Source organism: Mauremys reevesii, linkage group 5 (assembly GCF_016161935.1).
Source record: "Mauremys reevesii isolate NIE-2019 linkage group 5, ASM1616193v1, whole genome shotgun sequence".
Lineage (NCBI taxonomy): Eukaryota > Metazoa > Chordata > Testudines > Geoemydidae > Mauremys > Mauremys reevesii.
The window spans coordinates 40,591,326-40,616,133 of NC_052627.1; the positions used below are offsets into that span (position 1 = coordinate 40,591,326).

General features: G+C 43.3%; 1 protein-coding gene across 6 annotated transcripts in view; it reads right to left on the reverse strand.

Annotated features, from left to right (window-relative positions):
- Positions 1-9,261, reverse strand: part of PRDM5 (PR/SET domain 5) — a 143,658-nt gene extending 134,397 nt beyond the window's left edge. For 5 of the 6 annotated variants that reach the window (XM_039542565.1, XM_039542567.1, XM_039542569.1 and 2 more), the window contains exon 1: positions 8,970-9,166. In XM_039542565.1, the coding sequence (XP_039398499.1) occupies positions 8,970-9,062 (93 nt within the window). In that variant the 5' untranslated portion in view covers positions 9,063-9,166. The other variant, XM_039542564.1, reaches the window with a different exon arrangement.
- Between the last annotated feature and the right edge of the window lie 15,547 nt (positions 9,262-24,808).

Genomic DNA, 24,808 nt, shown 5'->3' on the forward strand with positions numbered 1-24,808 from the left:
ATATTGTTAAACCTTAATATCAGCAAGCACAATATTACATACACTTAGGCCTTGTCATCACTTGGAAAAATTGTGCGGTATTTTTAACAAGTGCTAGCAAATGTTAAAATTTTAGTGTAGACAAGGCAGCTGTAGCTTTAATGTGTGTTTCTTGGATGAGGTAAGGGTTTACCTTACCAGCCAAATCATGTTAAAACTGTAACTGCTTTGTTTACACTAGTTAATATGTGTTTGCTAACACATGTTAAAAATACACTTCCTCCCCTAGTGCAGACATACGGATTATTTTGGTTACTGTTGATAAACATTTGTATAGCTCCATAATTTTGGAGGGTTCTGAACAGAGATCTTTAAAAGGTCACTAGTCAAAAGAATTAATAACATAAAGATGGGATTGTAACTTTGCAATCTGCCCCCAGGTAAAGGGAAGTGTTTCATAATACTACCTAGCTCTTACATTGCATAGCTGCACTGCCCCAGGAGCAGGCCAGCGTGTAGACTTTGACTATCACAATTAGTTCCCTGGTTTCTCTCTTGATTCAGAGGCAAAGTAGTCTGTGATCTCCCTTCTCCACAGCAGATTACTTCTTTTATGTTGGTTTAGTTCCTCTGGCCAGAGAATTGTGGGGGAAGGAGAATCATGGTTCTGCCTACCTCCCCACTCCCATCCCACCCCTTATGGCCCCATGCACCACCCACCAGCAGGGGCAGTCCTGAAGTGCCTGATCACTTCCCCCCGGCCCCACCCTCCCCAGCTCTGTAACTAGCAATAAGGGTAGCCCACGCAGGGCAAGAGACAAACACAGAATACTAAAATAACAGACAAAGAAAGGGTCCTGGGAAAGGATAGATGAGGTTTAAGAGTATGGGAGAAGGAAAGAGATTGCACAGCAGGCAATGTAAATTCTTATATTTTAAAATAAAAGCTGCAAGAGGAATGGACAGCAGTGGAAGAGAAATCGGCAGTGGAAAGCAAGGCAAATGGAGCGCAGAAGAGAGATTTCAAAGAGAAGAGTGAGGACACTTGGTGCACAGGGAGGAGGTCATTACAGACAGCTGTGTGAAAAGAAGGCACAACAAGAGCAGGAAGAGACAGAGCAGCAAAACAAGAAGACTGGAGCCCAAGGGAATGATGGAGATGAAGATTAGATGTACACACAGGCAGGACCTAAAAGTGACCATGTAAATGCTGGCATTCTGAGGCTCCATATTCCCCGTGCCTCACTTATCTCCATAACAAATGTCCTCAGCATGCCATCCTTGGCTCTGAAACTGGATTCTCTCCCTCTTGCACCTCACCAGTAATGGAAGTTCTGCAGGTCAAATTAGGCGCACAGCTACACCCATGCAGACCTCATTGTTTTCAGCTTATGCCCTCGATGACACCCTAACAAACCTACATAAATCTAATGGTGCAGTGTTACACGGGGCATAATCTGAGAGCAATGGGCATAATCTGCCACATCGTGTGCTTAGATGGAGCAGAAGGAGGCGGCCTGGGAGTTGGTTGGGGTTTCCTGATGTAGGGCAACCCAATCTCATAGCAAGTTAGCTTAAGTGCAAGGACTGTATGCCAGTGGCGGCTCAGGTGTGACAGAGCTCATCCTTCCTCTTATGGGGACCGGCTGGCACAAAAGGCAGTAAAGATACTTTCGGCAACTTTATGCCAGTGAAGTTCCCTTTTGTAGGGGAATTCTCCACTGGGCCTTTTCCAGCCACGGACATAGCACAATATAGCCTTAGCAGCAGGCAGAATCCAGCCCAAGAGAGCTGCATGGCTCAAAGTGAGGACATAATTTTATCTGCAGAACCTTAATTATTGACTGCAATTAACAATGTAGAAAGTTTGACTATCATGACCAGGTTTGTTTTGTGAGGATGACAGTGAGAAAACAATCTACTTGAAAACGTTTAAAGGGAGGATGAGAAGCTGAATGTACCTATTTCAGGTACTTATATAGCCTCCATTATCACAGTATCTGATCACCTCACAATATTTAATATAATTGTCCTCATAGGTGTGTGAGGGAAGGAAGATTAGACAAACCCTCAGTTTCCCATACTACAAATGTTTTGCCATCATAGCTATACCAGCAACAGAAGGAGTTCAGCCGGCATGGCTAAACCACCTCCCTGAATGACATTAACTAAACTGACAGAAGAACTCATTCTGTCGGCATAGTGTTGTATACACTGAGGATTTTGCAGCACAGCTATGTCAGCATTAAGCCCTTTTTGCCTTTGTCCTCATTCTAGACACCCTCACAAGGAACATACAGAAGGCGGCACCTTGGTGCACATGATATTCTATGCAGTGAGGAGAAAGATAGGTTCTTGAAAAATAGAGATATGTTGGAAAGACGGGCTCAAAATAAGCAGAGAAAAAAACAGAATATATGGCATGTAATTTCAATAATATGAATACTGAAGAATTATCCTTGAAACTGGACAGGCAGACAACTCTGAAAATGTAAAGCTTCAAGTATCTCTGAGTTTTAGAATCCAGGAAAATGAGGAAATGGAAGATGAAATTAGGGCTAAGATAATAAACGTGTGGGCCCAAATGGAGAGAGCTAAGTGGTGTAGCGTGTGACAGGAAGATACCAGTAAGATTAAAAGGCAAAATCTACAAAAGAGTGGTCTGTCCACATTTAATGTATGGCCCTGAGTGCTGAGCAACATAGAAGAAACATGAGCAAATGATCTGTTCCACAAAAAGGCGAATATTGAGATGGATGAATGGTGTATGAATGAAAGACCATGTGAAGAATGTGTATTTAGAGACATGCTCAAATTACTACCAATAAATGCAAAAATAAGAGAATGCAGGCTCAGTTGGGTTGGTCGTTTTAAGCACAGTCCTGACAACTACGAGGTAAGAGTCCAACAGATCAAGAATGAAGGAAAAAAGCCCAGAAAGGCCAACCCAAGAAGAAGTGGTAGGAGGTCATAAAGGAAGATGGTGTGTGATAGAGGATATGGTACTGGACAGAGCACTTTTGGGGGGAGTGATGGGGGCAGGACTTGTAGATTTGATGGGATTAATGCAAAGGAGAAGAAGAGTTGTGCCAGTGCTAGGGGGTATGATTTTTTCACACTCTTAGCTGACATATGCGAACAAAACTTTGTAGTGCAGACTAAGGAGAGGTCCACACTACAGCCTAAAAATCGATACAACTTATGTCGCTCAGGGATGTGAACCCCCCAACTCCTCCCAAGTGATACAAGTTTCATGCTGTCCCCACTGGCACTATGTTGGCAGGATACACTCTCCCGCCAACATAGCTTCCGCTTCTTGCCGAGGTGGAGTAATTATGCCGACAGGAAAGCGCTCTCCTGTTGGCATAGCACGTCTTCACCAGACATGCTACAGCAGTGCCGATATAGTATAGACTTGCCCTGGGACACTGACTATATCTGTCCCTGGGTCAGTTAGCTCCACTATTTTACATTTATACAAATCCTTTCATCCCAAAGGATCCCCAGGAACCTTACAAAGTACCTACAGGAATCACTTTACCAACCATCAAAACGCAGCTATCTCTGGGGTGGAACACAGCAATAGTTTCATACTGCATAATGTTGAAGGACAAGAAGTCAGGAATACCACATGTGATTCATACACCAATCACACAAAACCAATAAACTTCTACTGCAACCTTTAGGCTACATTGACACTTGGAGCTGGAAGTGTGATTCCCTGCTTGAGTACACATACTCATTGTGACAGAATATGCCCCTGCATTAAAATCCTACACGCTAGTGTAATATTTTTGCACAAGGCGAGTCTTGTGAGGGATCATTTAAAAACTGAATTTCCTGATCAGTAATATTGTGGCAAAAGGCACATAACAGTATTATATGTGAATTTATAAACATAAGCTGAGATCATGACTAAAAGTTTGTTTTCCAGATAAATCTGGTGAGTGGCTAAACCAAAGGCTTGCTGTGTGAAAGGGGTCACCAGTACAAAAGTCCGAAAACCCCTGTTCTAGGCAGCTAGCCAATATGTCCTGCAACACAATGGTCCCAGAGATAAATAACATAGCCTTTTTTGATGACTACAAGTTTCTTTTCTACAGATATATACACATTTACCAGTTCTAGCAAACAAATATTCCATTATATGCCAATATATATTAACTAATACCAGATTCTTATACTTCACTTCCTCTCAAGTCAATAAAAAATTATGAATGAAACTACACACTAACATCTATCATAACAGTGACTAAAAGGAGACAAACTGCCATATCACTAAAATGGCAGAAAACACAGTAGGGATCAACTATAAGAAAGTCAGGCAGCAACAAATGATCTTGTTCCATTTCCAGCAAAGCACTGAGAAACCAATGTTGCCAATGCTTATGACTGTATCAAGAGTTTTGTGATATTGGGTGTTTGAGTTAAAGTCTAGCTGATAGAGAGAAGAGATTACATGAGAATCTCAGCTTTCATTTAAAAAAAATAATTTAAATATGAAGTTTCTAGCCCTTGTAGTAACAGAGAAAAGCTTGAAAACATGAACTGAGTGCAACCTAAGGGTTCACACCCAAAGGCAAATTAAAAAGGATGCAAAATGGATTACCCTATATCAGGGGTCGGCAACCTTTCAGAAGTGGTGTGCCGAGTCTTCATTTATTCACTTTAATTTAAGGTTTCGCGTGCCAGTAATACATTTTAACGTTTTTTAGAAAGTCTCTCGCTATAAGTCTATATATTATATAACTAAACTATTGTCGTATGTAAAGTAAACAAGGTTTTCAAAATGTTTAAGAAGCTTCATTTAAAATTAAATTAAAATACTGATCTTATGCCACTGGCCCGCTCAGCCCGCTGCCGGCCTGAGGTTCCATTCACCTAGGCCGGCAGAGGGCTGAGCAGGGCCTGCGGCCGGAACCCCGGCTGGCAAGGGGCTAAGCAGGACTGGCAGCTGGAACCCCAGACCGGCAGTGGGATGAGCGGCTCAGCCCGTTGCCAGTCTGGGGTTCCATCCGCCAGCTCCTGCCAGCCAGGCTCCCAGCTGCCAGCCCCGCTCAGCCCGCTGCTGGTCTGGGGTCCCGGCCCTGCCACATAGAGTGGGTACCTACCTTCTCCCTGGTTTTAGCCCATTCTCTTCCTCTCTCTCTGCACTGAGCTGAGGGTGGGAGTGCACTGAGCACAGGGCTTGGGGTGAAGGAGCAGGCTGGGGTCGGGGTGTAGGGTCTGGCCAGGAGCTAGAATGAGGGAGGGGGCTCAGGGTTGGGGCAGGAGGTTTGGGTGTGGAGCGCTTACCTGGGCAGCTCCCATTTGGTGTGAGGGGTGCAGGTGGGAATGGGAGGGTGGGGGTGCAGGAGCTTCAGTTTGGTGCTCAGAGTGGGGGTTGGAATGTTGGAAGGTGCAAGAGTCAGGGCACGGGGTGGGAGGGGGGCTGGGTATGTGTGGGGGGTGCAGGAGTCAGGGCAGGGAGATGGGGGTGTGAGGAGGGTGCAGGAGTCAGGGCAGAGGGCTGGGGGCATGTGAGGGGGGTGCAGGAGTCAGGGCATGGAGTGTCGGGGAGCTGGGTATATGTGGGGATGCCGGAGTCAAGGCTGGGGTTGTGGTGGGGTGCAGGGTCAGGGCAGGGCAGGGGCCTGGGCATGTGGGGGGTGCAGGACTCAGGGCAGAGGGCTGGGGGTGTGGGCTGAAGTTGTGGAAATGCTCCCAGCCCCCTGCCCTGAGCAGCTCACGGCAGGGGGCTGGAGGGGATATGCCCCTAATTCCACCCTTCTTCCCCAAGGCCCTGTCCCCACCTCTTCTCCGGAGCAGCGAGCATGCTGCAGCTGTGGTTCCGGCTCTGCTTCTCCCCCTCCCTCTCCAAGGCCATCAGCTGTTTGGCCGAAGGGAGGGAGAGGAGGAGGGGCAGGAACCCAGCATGCTGGGGGAAGAGGCGGGGGAGGAGGGAGCTTGGCTGCCAGTGGAGGCTGCCCTGCAGCAGCAGCCGGCAGGACCAAGCTTCTGCCCCCTGCCCCCGCAGGAGAGAGTGGTGGGCGGGGGGTGGAGAAGAGTAGGCTGGGCCGGGCAGGATTTTTAATGGCACGCTGCGGCCTGCTGGGGTCCCGCCCACCGGCCCCCGGCCCCACCCAGACTGCTGCCGTCCTGGGGACCCTGGCAGGCCGCAGCATGCCACTAAAAATTGGCTCGCATGACGTCTTTGGCACACATGCCATAGGTTGCCGACCCCTGCCATACATACTCAATCATAAGCCGGTTCGTTTATAAGCCAACCCCCACCAAGATGGATAAGTAAAAATGGAAAATTTTTACAACCCGTTCATAAGCCGACCCTATAATTCAGGGGTTAGCAAACTTTGGCTCCCGGGCCATCAGGATAAGCCACTGGTGGGCCAAGATGGTTTGTTTACCTCGAGCGTCCGCAGGCACAGAGGTAAATCTAAGTAAACAAAGTGTCCCGGCATTCCAGTTGTTTACCCTGATGCGCTGGGACAGCAACTGGTAGGGAAATTTGGGGGGCAGGGGAATCTGGGAGTCAGGGGAGTAACCCCTGTGACCACCCCCTACATGACCCCACCCCTAGCCCGGGACCCCCACACTCTCCCCATCCCATCCCTTCCCACCTTATCTGGGGAGGGGGCCAGGGGAGGATGTCTCTGGCCTGGCTGGAACTGCTCCGGCTGGCTGGGCAGCGCGGCTGCAGCCTGCTCTGGCAGGCCAGACCAGGCGATGCGGCTGCAGCATGGTCCAGCGGGCTGGGCTGGGCAGCACGGCCCAGGGTGCTCCGGCACCCGGGCGGCATAGCCTCAGCCTGCTCTGGGGGGCGGGGCCGAGCGGCGCGGGGCTGCAGCTGCTTTGGAGGCTGGGGGGAGAGCAGCATGGCTAGAAGCGGAGAGACTCTGGCCCCATCTCTTCCCTTCTGGCTCTGCTGACTGTGCTGCCCTCCTTCCGCCCTCTGTTGGGGGGAGGGGCTGTGTCCCACCTCTCCCTCTCTATACCCATTCATAAGCCGCCCCCCACCCCGTCTCTGGTGCTTCCCTTTTTTTACTAAAAAAATTCAGCTTACGAACAAGTATATACAGTATTTTTTTTTTAAATCACTCAGTTTTTGAGGGGCGTGCCTCATTATTTTTGAGCAGTTGGAGTTAGCAATATTAGTGATAACATAAGGACATCTGAAGGGAGCACTTTAACCACAGGAAAGAAAGATACAGTTAAGATGTCAGACAACACAGAGTACACTACAGAATTTGCTACTCAGAAATATATGTCTATTTTCACATTCAGCACCTCCTCCCAAAAATTGTTAATGGAATGACTTTAGTGGCCATTACAATAGATGGCTATAATATAGTATAATTAGTACTGTTCCCCCTCTGCTGATGTAGGCTTCCCAGTGACATGGAGTCTGGTTACATCCTATGAACAGTTTATTTTATTTATGCATGTACACCAGTCCTGGCACAGAGGTGGTCACAAATAGCATGCAGGAGCAGGACAATTCCTTCTTTCAGGAATCTCAGTCATACACCAATGCTTGGTTACCAGGAAGTAACACTAGCCTCCGTTGAGCAAGGAAGAGAGCAAGGCCTGCTGCTTACACAGATACCTCTACTCAGAGCCTTGCATAACAAACTAACAGCAATATTTAGCATGCCTTCCAAACAGTGATCATTTGCCGCCAAACTGAGAAAAAGTACTTGGAAGACTATGTGTAAAAGCACCACCTGCCTAAACAATACAGAGGAATTCTGGCACTGAGTGTAGGCAAGTTCTACTTTCCTTTTTCACCAGTTTCACACCAGTGAAATTTATATTTAAGAGAGAGGGAAATCAGGCCCAAAATTGTAATGACTATTGAAATAGATAATAATTTTGATGAATTTCACTGTATTCTATGGAGTCAGGTGAATTGCACACACCAGATAGCCCAAACAGCACCTCTCTCAAACCAATAGGATCCAAAAATGGGACAGACACACAAAACAAAAGATAGAAGCTTAAATTAATGTGGGACTGATCATTTTAGTTCTGTACCACTTCAATTATCTAAATATAATGGGGGACACTGAATATTTCTGGATAACTAAGATTGTGGATAATCAAGAGAATTTTCAATTTAATTAACAGCTGTCAGGGGATGTGACCTGTTTTGAATAAGAGGGATTTGCACTTAATTGAGCTTAATTGAGTTTCAGCTGTATCACATCTTTTGCAGCCAAAGTTTCATTATTCTGCAAAGCAAACTAAATCATTTATTCTGTTAAAAGTGAAAAAAAAAAGCAAGAGTTTGGTGGGGAGGGAAGGATATTTAGATGGAAAACGAGATGGAAATGGAGAAATAGGTCAGGACAGGGGTACTGCCTGGGTTTTAAAAACTGTTTTAAAACACAAATAAAAACGCAACACCAAACCAAAATAAAAACCTCCTACTAACCCCTTCCTATGCCCACGATTAACCCACTCTTTGTTTGTACATGTGCATGTACAGGGGCGGGGATTTGCCTAGCTGGGCTAGCCATTTTACGCCACTCCCCAAAGAAACAAAGCTCCGCAGGGGACGGTGCCTTTTTTGTTGTTTTTGACCCCGGCTTCAGTCCTCGCGTGCCAACAACAGAGTCTGTGAAATGCACCAGAACATGCCTCAGTTTAACGCTGAGATTTTTTCATTTCAGCAAGACGCTGCCTGCTGCAAAGCAGACGGCGCGTGAGCTCTGGCGAAGGGAGTTTGGGACTCAGTTTGAACTCGAAAACCCTGCAGGCAGCGAGGGGGGAAGGCGCTGCAGTGAACTCCGGTACTACGTGGCAGGCTTTCTCTGGAGAACCCAGCATGTTGGAAACTAAGCGGGGGGGGGGCGGAGTAGCTTGCAAGCTACGCAGCTGCCCTCGCTGCTTCTTCAGTACACCCACCAGACAGCGCACAGCCCCCTATGCGCCCTGGTCTCCCCGTCATGCCGACCCCATGGGTGCCGAGGAGCAGCTGCGAAATCACCCACCTTTTTCACTCGCCGGGCCGTATAGAGCCCCATCCCGTCCTGAACTTTAGACGACTTCAGGGCAAACCTGTCCGGCACGTACATGCCCAGCATTTTGCACTGACTCGGGCCGCCTGCTAAAGGGGAGAGGCGTTAACAGGGGCTTTCATTGCAAAGGGCAGGAGCTGGGGGAGGGGGCAGGGACAGAGGGGCCGGTGGCAGGATTACCCCGGCTGGCTCCTGGAGGAGAGGGGCGGAGTCAGAGGCGGCTGCGGGAGCTGGATGGGAAAACCTGGGCTCCAATTGGCTGGAAGTTGGTCGGGGGAGATCGCTGCAGAGAGAACGGGCCGCTCCTTAGGGCAGCATCGCGGCGGGCAGGGAGCGGGGAGGCATTTTTTCAGCCGCCCCAAATTGCACACTCCAGGGCTCAGTCCCAGACTGGCCGAAACCACGAGCTCTGGCTCAGGATCTTCCGGCAGTTCAGTGATGTTCTGATCCAGCCCCGCTTGACAGAGAGGTAGGCAGGCCCACATGTTTGGACCCGGCCCTTTGGTGGTCTTTGGGGAAACGAGAGAGGGAACTTAGGCTGCCCCTGACCCAGTTTAGCTCAATAAGTAAGAGCCATAACTTTGAGATCCTGCATAATATTGACTGGTTTCAGAGTAGCCGCCGTGTTAGTCTGTATCAGCAAAAAGAACAGGAGTACTTGTGGCACCTTAGAGACTAACACATTTATTTGAACATAAGCTTTTGTGGGCTACAGCCCACATCGTCGGATGCATAGAATGGCACATACAGCAAGAAGATATTTATACATACAGAGAACATGAAAAGTTAGAAGGACCTATACCAACTGCAAGAGGCTAATTAATTAAGAGAAGCTATTATCAGCAGGGCAGAAAAACTTTTGAAGTGATAATCAAGATGGCCCATTTTGGACAGTTGATAGGAAGGTGTGAGGATACTTTAACATGGGGAAATAGATTCAATTAGTGTAATGACCGAGCCATTCTCAGTCTCTGTTCAAACCTAAGTTAATGATATCTAGTTTGCATATTAATTCAAGTTCAGCAGCTTCTCCTTGGAATCTGTTTTTGAAATTTTTCTGTTGCAAAATTGCCACCTTAACGTCTGTCACTGAGTGATTAGAGAGGTTGGAGTGTTCTCCTACTGGTTTTTTAATGTTATGATTCCTGATGTCAGATTTGTATCCGTTTATTCTTTTGCGTAGAGACTGTCCGGTTTGGCCAATGTACATGGCAGAAGGGCATGTGCCAGCATTTTACACAGAAGGTCATCCCTGTATTACCCTCAAGCCAATGGGGAAACTGAATGGTTTAACAGAAGTTTGAAAAAGAGTTTTCAAACAGCTAAACTGGAAGGGCGATTGTGGATACCGTTCACGACTGATTTCTTGCAAGCATACCAGGCTATACAACATGCCACAACGCAAAGATCACCTGCAGAGTTACTGCATGGGAAACAGATGAATACTACACTGAACATTGCTGGATTGTTAAAGGCATGACCTGAGGCCCCAACCAAGGATGATGTGAGAAAAACAGTTGAACAGAACCAAGCAAAGTATATGGCTTTCACAGACAAGCAGCGGGGTGATAAGGAACCAAAGTTTGAGTGTGGTTCCTTCGTTAGAATACGAAAACCTGTAATTTTACGCAAAGGGGACCATAAATTCACAGCTCCTCTTAAAATCATAGAGAAGAAGGGACCTTACACCTATCGACTTTCTGATGGGTGGGTATGGAATGCTTCTTATCTTGCACCTGCCTATGCACCAAGAGGAGATTATCCCAACACCCAGTCTGCATTGGATGACTTCATCGTAGTATCAACACAACAAGACATTGCACTGGAACCGGGGCTTGAGAGACTGCCTGTCAGACCCAGACGACCACCTGTCTGGACTAAAGACTATGTTACGTAGTATCTACAGTGTTTCCAGTGTAATATTTCTGCCAATAGTATAGTGTCTTGTTTCCTATTTGTTCCTGTGGTTAGAACAACAATGTTTATTTTAATTGCCCTTGTCAACCAGGAAATTTTCCCTAATGTGTTATGCTGCCCTTTCCTTATCAAGTAACACTGAAAAAACTACCTGTTTCCCTTATCTCATTTTTAGAAACAGCTAAACTATTTTTGATGAATCTTTCAGAAACAAAAACAACAACAAAAAATCAGTCTGAAGCAGAAACCAAGTATGGAAGCTTTCAGCCTGACCTGCTAAAAGTTTGGCAGTTGCTTAACACTTTCTATTATAATTCTGTTTTCAACCTTAACTACAGGAAATAGAGTTGGTGGAAGGAGGAGTCACAGAAAACCCAGTTTTCTGTTGGAAAAAGCTGATGGGAAATTTTCAGCCAGCCCTAATGTATACATAAAAAAAGAATCACTGTTTATTTTTCCTTGCTTTTATATTTTCATATAAAAATGAAAGCCATAATCTGCATGTTAGCAACATAAAAGCTTTTTTTCTTCTTGCATAGATAAAAGTTGAAACAAGTACTGATATCTTTTACAGCATCTCCAAGCCAATATTAACTTGTATGTCTGCTGCCTGTGCTTGATCTATGAACAGATTTCATTCTACATGGTCTGTCAAGCCAGTACCTTTTATGAGCATGACATGTCCCTAAACATTTTTAACTAACGAAAGACGCTTAGACACCATTTACCAATCTATGTATTAGTCCAAATTCACCCCTGCTATAAACTCACTGCATGAATGGTAAATTCTGAATATTACCTTCACTTTTGACATCAGTTAATGCTACAATTTTAGGCACTGCTGTTCAAAGAAGTTTAGATAAAATCTCAGAAACTTAGAAAGCATGAGCAAAAAGAACCAAAAACATCTGCAAATCTGTATATTTTTCTAAACAGTAAAATTAAATATATAGTTAAAAATAAAGCAAAAACTGTGACATTACATTTTGAAAAAGCAGCAAAGAGTCCTGTAGCACCTTATAGACTAACAGAAGTTTTGGAGCATGAGCTTTCGTGGGTGAATGCATGATATATTTTGAAAAGTACTGTACACAGACCTAGTTTGAATACTAACCACCTTAACAGTTTGATAATATAATAAACTGTAAGACTGCAGTATTACAAATGAATTAATTTATTCATTAATAAACAGATTAAATTTAGCTGTGAATTCAATCCAGAATGCATATATAGCTGCCTCAATATATAAACGATTTACCAAATGTAGTGAAGATTGTAACTGGCAAAAGAACATTCTTTTTCCAATGGAGAGGTTGGTTTGTTTAAATCTCATTGTAAAGTTGCAAGGAAGTGTTAAGGCATTTGAAGCAAGCAGAAGGGACAGGAAAAGATCAAAAAAGTTATTGATAAACACTTGGTATTTTAGACTATATATTTAAAATTCTGTGTTCATATCTTATACTTTTAATAAGTAGTCCACTTGTTCTTTTGAATTATGCTGTCTTGTGACGGGCCTCACTAACATAGCAGCCCTTGCGAAGTATTCCACAGCGTATAATTTCTTTATTTTCCTTGTCGTATTTAAAGACTTCCACAAATTAATTTGTAGATGGGAGGAAGTTACAAGTAGTTGAAAGTAGGGGATTAGAGTTCCATCCAACTCCTATTAAAGTCTGTGGAAAGACTTCCATTGACATAAATGGAAGCAGGACTTAGCCCTTAGAATGGAGATGCCTTCTGAAGCTTAAGTGCAACATTACAATACACAGAGTGCCTTTTTTTATTGTACTGTACACAGATATTGTATCACACTCTTCCAAATCACTACAGTGGTCTATATATGTACTCAAAACAGTACTTATTACAAAAGTGACAGGCATTTAGATTGCAGCCAATCACTTCTTAAAAATAGCCATGCTATAGTTTGCATATGGTTTGTTACAGCCATTTAAACAACCAAGTTTTGCCTTTATACTTTAAATTACCTGTGTGACAGCTTCTTTTGATACATGGACAACGGTTATAATAAGTCAGATGTGACTCCTGACTAGATATGCTTTTTACCCGATAGCAAAAAATAATAAAAGAACTGAAAGAAATATAGAATCTCTTGTGCATTATAACAGTGTGGCTTGCCCCATGGGTTGGAGAACCTGGGGCTAAGCTAACCCTGATTCACAATGAGCCCCACCTGAGAGGCAGTAGGTGATTCCAGTATAAAAGAAGCAGGAAGTTACAATGAAGGGAGAAGAACAAGAAATTGTTTAATTATGGTTGTAGACAGTGTAGTGAGTAGTAAGAAGTTTCCTGCAGGGCCCTGAGTCAGCAGGGTAGCTAATTTCTAGGGAAGACGAAAAACTACAGTGCAGAACTAGTGGGAAGGATGCAAACAGGCCTTCAGGGAGCAGGGGTGGTACCTAATTGAAACTGGAAGAAGATTGTGAGAATTAGATGTGGTCTACCGTGGGTGGGGGGATCGATCTAAGTTACGCAACTTCAGCTACGTGAATAATGTAGCTGAAGTTGATGTACTTAGATCCACTTTCTTCAGTGTCTTCACTGCGGTAGGTCGACTGCTAATGCTTGCCTGTCGACTCCACCTACGTTTCTCACTCTGGCGGAGTACCAGAGTCGATGGGAGAGCGCTTGGCGGTCAATTTATCACGTCTTCACTAGACAGAAAAGGACCTAGGGGTTACGGTGGACGAAAAGCTGAATATGAGTCAACAGTGTGCCCTTGTTGCCAAGAAGGCTAATAGCATTTTGGGTTGTATAAGTAGGGGCATTTCCAGCAGATCGAGGGATGTGATCATTCCCCTCTATTCAGCACTGGTGAGGCCTCATTTGGAGTACTGTGTCCAGTTTTGGGCCCCACACTACAAAAAGGATGTGGATAAATTGGAGAGAGTCCAGCGGAGGGCAACAAAAATGATTAGGGGGCTGGAGCACATGACTTATGAGGAGAGGCTGAGGGAACTGGGATTGTTTAGCCTGCAGAAGAGAAGAATGAGGGGGGATTTGATAGCTGCTTTCAACTACCTGAAAGGGGGTTCCAAAGAGGATGGATCTAGACTGTTCTCAGTGGTAGAAGATGACAGAACAAGGAGTAATGGTCTCAAGTTGCAGAGGGGGAGGTTTAGGTTGGACATTAGGAAAAACTTTTTCACTAGTAGGGTGGTGAAGAACTGGAATGGGTTACCTAGGGAGGTGGTGGAATCTCCTTCCTTAGAGGTTTTTAAGGTCAGGCTTGACAAAGCCCTGGCTGGGATGATTTAGTTGGGTTTGGTCCTGCTTTGAGCAGGGGGTTGGACTAGATGACCTCCTGAGGTCCCTTCCAACCCTGAGATTCTATGATTCTATGACACGATAAATCAACCCCCGCTGGATCGATCACTTTGGAGGTAAGTGTAGACATGCCCTTAGTGTTCTGTTTTTAAAGACTATGTGTTATTTTGGATTATTGAGAGAAACTGAATTAACCTGGGGGTCTGAAGGGCCCATGTGTGCCCAGAAAACTAAATGGGACCAATTGAGGGAATAGTGTGAATTACTTGTGGGCTGTGGTGTTCTTAAGAGTATGCCTACACTGCCCCTCCCCAAAAGCCTCAGCGCCAGGGTCAACTGACTCAGGCTCATGGTGCAGGGCTAAAAACAGCAGTGTGGACATTCCTGATTGGGCTCTGACACCCACTCCATCTCACTATGTTTCAGAGCATGAACAGGAACATCTATACTGCTATTTTCAGTCCCATAATGTGAGTCTGAGTCAGTTGACCCTGGGCTATGATACTTGCTGCCCTGGCCTTTGTGTGTGTGTGTGTGTGTGTGCGCGTGTGTGTGTGCGCAATCTAGATATACCCTAAGGGCATGTCTACACTGCAATTAGATACCCAAGCCTGGCCTGTGCCAGCTGGCTTGGGCTAAAAGGCTGTTTAACTGCAGTGTAGGCATGCCTCAAGAGGGAGATCTGAGGGAGGCCACTGCAAAGGGAAATCTGGACATGGGGTGGGGAGGAGGAAAAGGGTGCGCTTGGTAGGTGGCTGCTTCTGTTATATGCAGCATGTCTAGAGAAATGAATTTGGAAACAGTATTTGAGGACACCTAAGTTCTAATTCTAGAACAGCCACTCATTTGTGGTCAATAGAAATCAGAACTTCAAATGTGAGTTGTCGAAATCAATTTAAGTCAATGGAAGCTGTGGCTTCTCAGCACCTTTGAAAATAACTGCCTAAACATGGATTAAATAGCTGGCCCTGCTCTCACTGAAGGCAGTGGCTACATTCTTATTGCCTTTATTAGAACCAGGCCCAAAGGTCCCAATTCAGAAATGCACTTAAGCACATGCTTAATTTTAATAGTAATAGTTAGCTCTTATATAGAGCTTTAATCAGATCTCAAAGCCCTTTACAAAAGGTCACTATCAATATCCATTCTACAGCTGCAGCGCCACAGAAAAGAGAAGCGACTTGCCCAAGGTCACCCAGCCGGTCAGTGGTATAGCTGAAAATAGAACCCTGCTCTCCTGACATCTCAGTCCAGCACTGATCTTCTCAAGTAGGGATACTTTCTTGAATTCAGACCAAAGTGCTTACCTTTAGTTACCGCTGTTTAAAAATGTTGATCTCACTTTCTCTGTTCCTAACTTTGTTGATAGGCTAATAATAAATATGTACCCATCTTGCCATTAGTGTTAAGTAATTAGGGTTGCTCTACACACAACATACCTGATACAAACCCACAGATGCAAGGAAGTGAAAAGTTAAGCCACCTAACAGTACATTTCTTCTTTTCCTTCACCCACATGCAAACCCCTCATCATGCCATGATTACTATGCACCACCAGCCAGACATTGCATCCTTAACTCTGTTTCCCTCAAGATTCCCTTCTCCATATACATGTTTACCAGTCTACCCTCCCCCCACCACCTAACACTGTTACACTATTGGAAGTAGTGGTTTGCTATGCTAACTGCTAAGGCAGTTTGCTAAACATGGTCATGGAAGGCTGGCATCACTAAGTGTTTCAGCCCGAACCAAAGTTCTAACCCTTCCTATTAAAACATGAGCAGAAACCAAACCAAAATTGCTCAGAAAATTCAAAGGGTCTAAAAATTTATCCTGTATATAATTTCACACCAAAAGGCCACCTACTTTAAGAGGAAAGAAAGTGATTTATGCCCCATTTTAAGATTATTTTAGAACACAACCCTAACTACCAGGGAACCTCCATCATGTTAAATCTGGAAACATCACAACTCAGAGCAATACACTGAAGACCTTTTGAATCTGTGTAAAAACCACAGCATATTCACTGAACTTTTTTTTAAAGTTCTCTATGGAACTTTTTTTAAGTTCTCCATATTTGATGGATAATTCTCAAGGAAGCCAAAAAGCGGTTGTTGGGATCAGAAAACCCCTGACTCAATAGAGGTATGGCTTGGCAAAAAGTCTTATCTGTAGTGTAAGCCACAGATTCTCCTGAATCATCTTCTGCAGAACAACTACCATGAATCTAACTCAGGTTTGGGCATCAAAAGTTCCTGTGAACTTAGGAGTGGGGGGGGGGGGGAGGTTGTATTGCCTAACTAGTATGGAACAGTTCATTAGCACTCTCCACTTCCCTGTATTGACTCTGCTAAGCAAATCAGGAAGGGTCAGAATATCAGCCCACTTGCAAAGAGTATCAGAGTGAAAAAAGGGAAAGACAAAGCACGTTCTGTGTTTATTCTTGGCCATCGGTATTTTTAGGCTCTGGATTATGATTCACTTTGCCTGGTTGCTTTCATCTCACAAACGAGACTACTCAAACATGTAGTCTCTCTGCTGGCAACGTTTACCAGTTCTGTAGAATTCAGTAATTGCCGTCACCCTCCCCAATTGCTAGTGATATTCATATTTTTTCAAGGAACCTACTGCTAAACAACTCATGTTGGCAGCCATAATGTGTCTGTTTCTTTCCTCCATTTTTCATGTATTCTTTTCTTGGCCCTTACAGGTGCAATTGAGTATAGAGGAATATGTGCATGTGCTTTATTACAGAGGAGGGAACTTCCTTGCATAAAAGTAGAACTTGTTATGTAGTCTATTTAATTAAACTAATGGGTGGCATCCATGCCCTAATCAAAGTCTTGAAAACCAGTGAGTGAGCATAACTCAAACATACACCCACAAGACAGACAAGAGATCATGTGCAGAAGGTGTGCATCTGAAGGAAGGACTTACCCAGAACACTCAAATGACTATTTTCTTTGAGATTGCATGCTTCTACTTAAAATGTGTGCTAGCATTAATTTAGCTCTGGGCTATTGTGATCATTTGTGGACATTAATCTACTATAACTGGGCTACAGTAGATCAACTTCCAAAAATAAAGACAGTGGCTTTTGCATCTGTGATGCTCCCAACGGTGATGCAAGAGCATGAGAACCAACTTAAGGGCAGACTGTTAAAAACCAGGGCACAAACCCCTAATTGGTTCTGAGTTCTAAACTCAGATTTCACCATTCAACCTTACCAAGTGCAAACTTTTCTGGCACTTTTACAGACTCAACATGGAGTCACAGACAGTCCCCTTGGGTACTCCAGTTTTTCTTGACACCTAGGTGAGCGTATCTCTGTGATAAATGGCCCCTTACACCAAGAATCACAGCAATATTCAGGTTTCAGAGTAGCAGCCATGTTAGTCTGTATCCGCAAAAAGAACAGGAGTACTTGTGGCACCTTAGAGACTAAATAAATAAATTAAATAACTAAATAAATTTGTTAGTCTCTAAGGTGCCACAAGTACTCCAGCAATATTCAGGTTATTCCTAATACCAAAGGACCAGTCACTTACCCCATTACTCATCGCAATTTAGGTCTCACACCAAAGACAATGCTTATAGGCAATCCTAGAGTAAAATATATTCAGATTTATTAAATACGAAACGGAAATTAGAAAGTTATTTACAAGATTAAAGCAAGCAAATATAGACACAAAACTGAGTTGCAATCTTTGGTTTCAAAAAGTAATAGAGGCTTCTATAATCAGCATGCTCTATTTGTCCTTTAGGGCTAACCAAGGCTAAGCAGCTGGAGATCTCTCAAAACACTTTGTCCCCCCTCTTTCCCCCTCCCCAAGTCCAAGCAGCATAGGGATACCTAGTTCCTTTTGTTTAAGGTTTTTAATCCCCCTCCTGCAATGTGCTCTGAGCTGCAAACTCAGCTAATGGGAGGGGGCCACTTGCATGACTCATCTTTAAGGAGAGCAGAGCAGAACAATAAGAGTCATTAGTCCTTTGTTGAGGATTCCTCAATCCAGGTGTAGGGAGTTTCCAGTTGTAAAATCTACTCATAGCCTGTCTGGTATTAATGGGTCTCCCCTTTCAGGATGGGCATAACAATTTCTGTAGAAGAGCAGCTCTTCAGACTAATGCCTCTCTTGTGTGGTGATTCATACAGTAATGGAGGCTCACAATACACCTGCTCAAATATTACATTACAATATCAAATTCAGATTTAAAAATGTTATTAAAGCTAATAGTAAAAAAACATATATAATACACAGGTTTAGGAAAGAGTGTCTGAAAATCTGGGTATAGTACTTAGATTATCCACAAATACAAAGTTTGTTGTTAAAAGTTATAAGATACATATAGTACATAATTAGCAATAACCCAAATTTAGGTGAATAAATTTAACAATACAGTTTAGATAGTAGCATCCAAGTAGTCGGGTACATCACTCATGAAAAGTTACACAGAGCTGGTTGTGGAAAACAAATATTGCAATGAGTGAAGATTGTCCCTCAGTAATTGAGAATTTAGGGTAGGTTGTCCATTTAGAAAATGCAATCCGTGAGGAAAGTATTTCAGTTACTTTCCCCACTGCGCTACTCATCAGCACTCCAGCTCATCCCTCCTGCCGATGTCCGGTGATGTGTTCTATGTAGATGTTCTTTGACCTATTACAAGTAAGATTAACGTATGCAGCAATTCACAAGCATTCAATAAAATCCAAACACTACAACATTTCTTATAATTCTGATACTTATTCTATCAATACTGTATTAACCCATAAGAGAGCCAGAAAGATTTCTGCTATGTATCTGTCAGTGTCCAGCTCAGACATGGGGACCTTGGCATGAGCTGGGGCCTGGTCTGCCAACATCGCAGCATCTACTTAAGGAAAGATTTTCAGTATATATAAATAAGGTAAAATGTTGCATAGGCATACAGAGAAGAGCACTATAAGAGTTTCTGTAATCTATGATCTCATTGTATAAATGCCTTCAAAACAGGCCAGAACTAGAGCCAATACTTGTTCAGTTTGGAAAGGAGTATGCATGCACACACACGCATGCGCATACTCTCTCTCTCTCTCCACCTTTAAGTGTACCCGAGGGGACTTTCATAACAACGACAATATGCTTGGCAGCGAGGGTCCATAGCACTGAATGGCCACGGCCATGGCTACATTGTGTGACTTTATTCTAGGTGTTTAAAAGTTCCACAAGGTTATTACTGATCTGGAGTAGCCAAATTAATCATGGACGACCATGAGGCTACCATCTGTCCATGGCAGGGCAATGTCCCCTTCTGACTTTAAGTTCAATCTTCAAGGCTCAATGTGCAGGGACTTTATTTCTGAGGCAGGCTATATGACCAAAAAGTGCCAGCTGGCAGTGAACAGTGAGACCTTCAATCCTCTTGAGGCCAGTTCTAAATAATACATCCCTATTACTGATAAAAATCAAACCATTAAAAATGCCCAACAGTCGCTGTTGGCAATGCATATGAAATGCCTCCAGCCTCCTGCTATCTAGTTTAAGCAATGTCCATGTTTCAGCTCTGTGTAAGAGGACCAGAAGTACACAGGTTTGATAAATCCATACTTTTGTATGTAATGTCATCTACTTTTGGCTCAGGCCCTTACACTATGCAGGTCCTTCATAGCTGAGGCTGCTAAACTGATTCCCCTGAGGATGGCTGGCTGGCTGCACCTATCTGATGACAATTTACTGCCTAAAATAGATGAAGTCATCCACTACATCCACAGTTTGTCCAGCAGCACAGATCTCTTGTATCACAACTTTTGCACCAACACTCTGGATTTTTCTTTTTGCCCGAGAAACCCCGTAACCCAAGGGCAACTGCCATGTGCTGGAAGTGTATCTTTAAGGTCATTTGCATTCTGGCCGAAGAGGACAACAGACACATAATCCAGGTCAGTAAAAGGAGTTGAACCAAACAGTTATGCCAATATATATGGAGATCTGTTCAAGAAGTCAATCCACTGCCTAGCAGAAGAGGCTGGGGGCCAGAAAACATCCCTGCTTTATGCTTGATCTAGTATAGGACCTATGGGTCCCATATGACATTCATGACCCTGAATCATTATTTTGAATTAACCTCAAGAGTATGTTGGGAATGCTGATGCCTTGTAGGGCCTTCCACAGGGCAGCTCTGTCAACAGAGTCAAAGGCTGTCTTAGGATCTGCATATGCTGCCGTGGAAGGCCAAGTGAATTTACAATGAATCTCAAATAAAGGACAAAGAGCAAGTAGAGTGTCCATTATAGATCACCCAGCTGCGAAGTCCAATCTTTCTGGGTGATGGTATTTCGCAAGGAGAGGCTGAAGCCATGCAAGTAGAACGTGTAAAAACATTTCTGGGAATAGAAAACAAAGTTATTGGCCTGTATCTGCTGCACTCAGTGTGTGGACCTTTCCCCTTATAAAGTGGGATGATGGTCCCTTCCTTCCACTCCTCTGGTATCTTCACAGTAGTCCATGCCCGGAGAAAAAGTTAGTATAATGCTACACTTATGGGCTGTATAGCACACCTGAGAAGTTCAGGTGTTATGCCATCAGGTCCAGTAGCACACCCACTTCACAATTTCTTTATGGCAGAGTGAACCTCTTCCAACACAGGTACATCTGCACAGGCTTCAGGGTCAGGGATTGCATCTACTATTAATGTGTCGAGATCTGGGCATGGAGTCACTTCAGGATGGTTAGTGAAGTTTCATACTATTCCTTCCATCTTTGCGGGACTTCTTCTTCTGTTGAGGATTATCATGCTTGTAATGAAATGTGAAGACAGATGAGTTTCATGTGGTTTTTGAGTTTCCTTGTGCATATTTCTCTTGACTCTGGTCATAAGAACATGCTTAGGCTGAATAAGGCATGGGTGAAAGCATGTCCACTAGTTTAGATGCATATAACATAGACCATTTCATGTATCTAGCACTTAGGCTTCCTGAAACAGAAGCATTTCTCAAACTTAGCATATAACAGAAAATAGTCCTGGAATTCAGATATGAAATTTAAAAGCAAACACCTATAAAAGTTGCTTGCACCAGCCATGACAACCTAGGTTTCAGTACAAAGTTCTAGCAGCGGGTTGAAGCGGTCTTTTCCCAACTGTTAACGTCATGCTACCTGTGGTTTTTTGCAGCTTTTTTCATTCATGTTGTATTCATTCATTATTCTTACTTTTTTACTTTTTATTAAGGCAAAGTTACAATAAAACATTAACATACTACACCGTACATTAACTGTTCAGGAGCACGATAATATTCAAAGAATCTGGTTTAAAAGTGTCTGGCTTGCTGGCTGGTGAGCCCACCTCTTCTGAGTATGCTAGAGAGGGTGACCAAACTTCTATTTACCTATTCTGTTTCTGGTGCACATACTTGGTGTGAAAGCTTTTCCATTACAAGAACAGTCCATATTTTACTATACCACAATTCCATAGGAGGAGGGGGGGGTCACATATTTCCAATGATGTGCAATACAGATCCTAGCTGCTAGTAATAAAGAAGAAATTAATTTGTCATTCTAGTTAAAATGCAGATCCATTCATTTAAGTAAGCAGGTCAGGGAATCTCTAGGAAGCTGGCATTGTATCTAAGCTGAGTATCTATTAATTTCCTCCCAAAACCAACTAATTCCTGGACACATCTACCACATGTGCAAGTATATTCCCCTTTCCCTGCCATCTCTTCAACAGAATGCCTCCCTAGTAGCAAACATATGATGGCTCTTAACTGGAGTCAAATACTATCTATACAGTAATTTAAACATTTTCTTCATGAGCTACACAAATTAAAGATGTATATCCCCTTTCCCATATACAGACCCACTCACTGAGATCAATTTCTTTGTCCAAAGCCCTCTTCCATTTTTTCAGCTGAGTTGTTTACGTAACATCTTTTTCAATCAAAATTGTATATACCTTAGAAGTCAAATGTTTTGTTCCAGCTTGCTCCTTGGTCAGCTCCTCAAAATGTGGTTAAACATTGATATAGAGCCATCTCATATCCAGATTTCACAGTAAAATGTTTGACTTGTAAATATTGAAAATATGCATCTTTGATGTATAATAAAAGTAATAAACCAGATTGGGGAAGACTAGTCTTCCCCACTTTGTAGGCTGATACAGATTTTTTGAACTCCCCTTGTCTGATGTTTCCATATGGATTTTAATAGCACATCCTGTCATATTTGTAATGTCATGTCAGGGATATCAGCAGGATATTATTTGCAATTTTAATTTATTTTTTGCTATTGTTAATAGGGTTCTCTCTTTTCTGCCAGTCATTATTTCAGCGAATGTCAAGCCTTTTGTTTGGTTGAAATAATCCAAAGCTAATTAAAAATAGATAACTAGCTATAAATATCAATAATCTGTTTAAAAATACTATTACACAAAAAAAGGGAAATAAAAAATCCATAGTGTACTATGTATAATTGGAGCAATAGGATGGGATTTTTATTAGCCTAAAACTGAAGCTAATGGGAGCTTTACCAATGACTTCAGTGAGAGCAGAGTTAGGCCAATGCTGAAGATTTTTTAAAACCATACTCCTTGAAGCACAACCAGGGTTTAAATTCAGCCAGAGCTGTCCAGAGCAGAACTCCGGTAAATATTTTCAAAACTGCAGGAGCATCGGCGCCTCCCCGTGGTGCCCCTGCCACCACTCCAGCTAAAGCTCCAAGCCACGGCACACACATAGATGACCCCCCATCTCCGGCTCAAGCCCCGAGAGACCTCCCCCCACCCTGCAGCTGAAGCTCAGTGCCCTGAATGTGGGGGAAGGGGGGGCATCCGGGAAATAGTCACTGCGAATTTAGGCCCTGGGCACAACAAAAGCATTTCAGTGCGTAACCCAATTCTAACAAAGGAGTTGTTTGCAGTGTTATTGTAGCCATGTTGGTCCCAGAATATGAGGCTGGTGGAAGAGACAAGCTTTTAAGCTTCACAAAGCTCTTTTTCAGGTTTGAAGAAGGTAACCAGAGTGTCTAAGCTAAATACAAGGTGGCACAGATTGTTAAGCATATAATTGGGTTCGGTACATGCTGCAGGAGACCAGTTAAAGTGAAGTGGGCAATTAATGGTTAGTAGACAGTAGGGTATGTTACACTGATTTTTATGGCTCATGACAATTTGTATCTTTTAAGTCCATGTTTTTTAGCGTCCAGCACAGTTATGAATTTAAATCCCTAGGCTTGTCTTTTGTAAGTGTTGTGCAGGTTTCCTTTGAGGATGAGGACTGAGAGGTCAGATATTGAGTGATGGCTTTGTGAAAAGTGTTTGCCTGTGGAAGATAGAAAAATAATAATAAAACAAAAACACCCTGTGTAAGTTCATTTGAGAGTCTAGTGATTGTCTTGTTTCAGCCACATAGATATTGGGGCATTTGATGCATTGGGGTTGGAGTCTGAAGAAGTCTATTGCTTTCAAAGTACATGGTGAGATGGATGAACAAATGTTGATTTATAATTATTTGTTTACAAACACATGGGACATTTATCAAAATTATTATGGAAAAACAGAATAAAAATACAAAAGCATTCAGCAGCCTTCACATTTTAAACCTAATAGGCTGTGTCAATATCTATTTGTATAATTTTCTTGGAAGGAAAAATAGGACACTTGAGCTATTGTCAGGATAAAGCTGCTCGTGCAATGATCAAGACTATTATGTCCTAAATTGAAATATCCAAGGGAAGGAATATGCAATTTGTGTTAGCAAATAAAAATAATTCTAAAAAGTTACTTGCTCAGATCACTGTCCATATGTTCCAACACCAGAACTAGAGCTGGTCAGAGCCTTTGACAAGATATGCTGTTTTATCAAAGCTGAAACATTTTGGAGGGGTGGTGATTTTGACCAAGTTTTTGTCTGGAAGATTTTTTGGGTTCTCTGTTCATTTCTGAGGCCTGACTTGAAAAATCTGAACTTTTCTATCCAAAACCGGCTGTTTCGACACAATCCTGTTTTCACTGAAATGTTTCCATTTCATTCCAATGCAGAACAAAAACAAATTTGAAATCTTAAAAGTTGTCATTAAATGGAATTGTCTCCCTCTAGCCAGCTTTAATTATAACAGAGAAAAAAGGTTAATGGTGAGATTTATAAACTAGCATGTCAAAATTGAAGGAGAAGCAGAAATACGTTAGGAAGAATCATCTTTCAAAACTCCAGAAGAAAATTGGCCAGCAATTTTCAGAAGCAAATGTCCAGTGGCTTAAAGATAGTGTGTGTCACAGTCATGGATGGCTGTTCTGCAAGGTATAGAAACATCCTGAAAAGCTTGCTTGAGTCTTGACAGCTTTTTCCTCCACTTTAGGTAATTAGAGTGAGATCAGGGAAGCAAGTGCCCTTGTCCCTGTAATGATTTCTTGAAATGTTCAATATTTATACCTTATCATCTCTGATGTCTGAGATTGATGCATTCCCAGTGTTCCCAGTTGCATTTAGTGCGTTCCTGCATAGGGATCCTGTAGGAGTGTTTTAGATGGATACAGTCAGCCTGATGCAGTGCTCTACAAAAGCACCTATTTCTTCACTGGAGCCCGTAATGATGTTTAGAGTATTTGTGAATATTGTTTGGGGTGGCTCTCTCAGAAC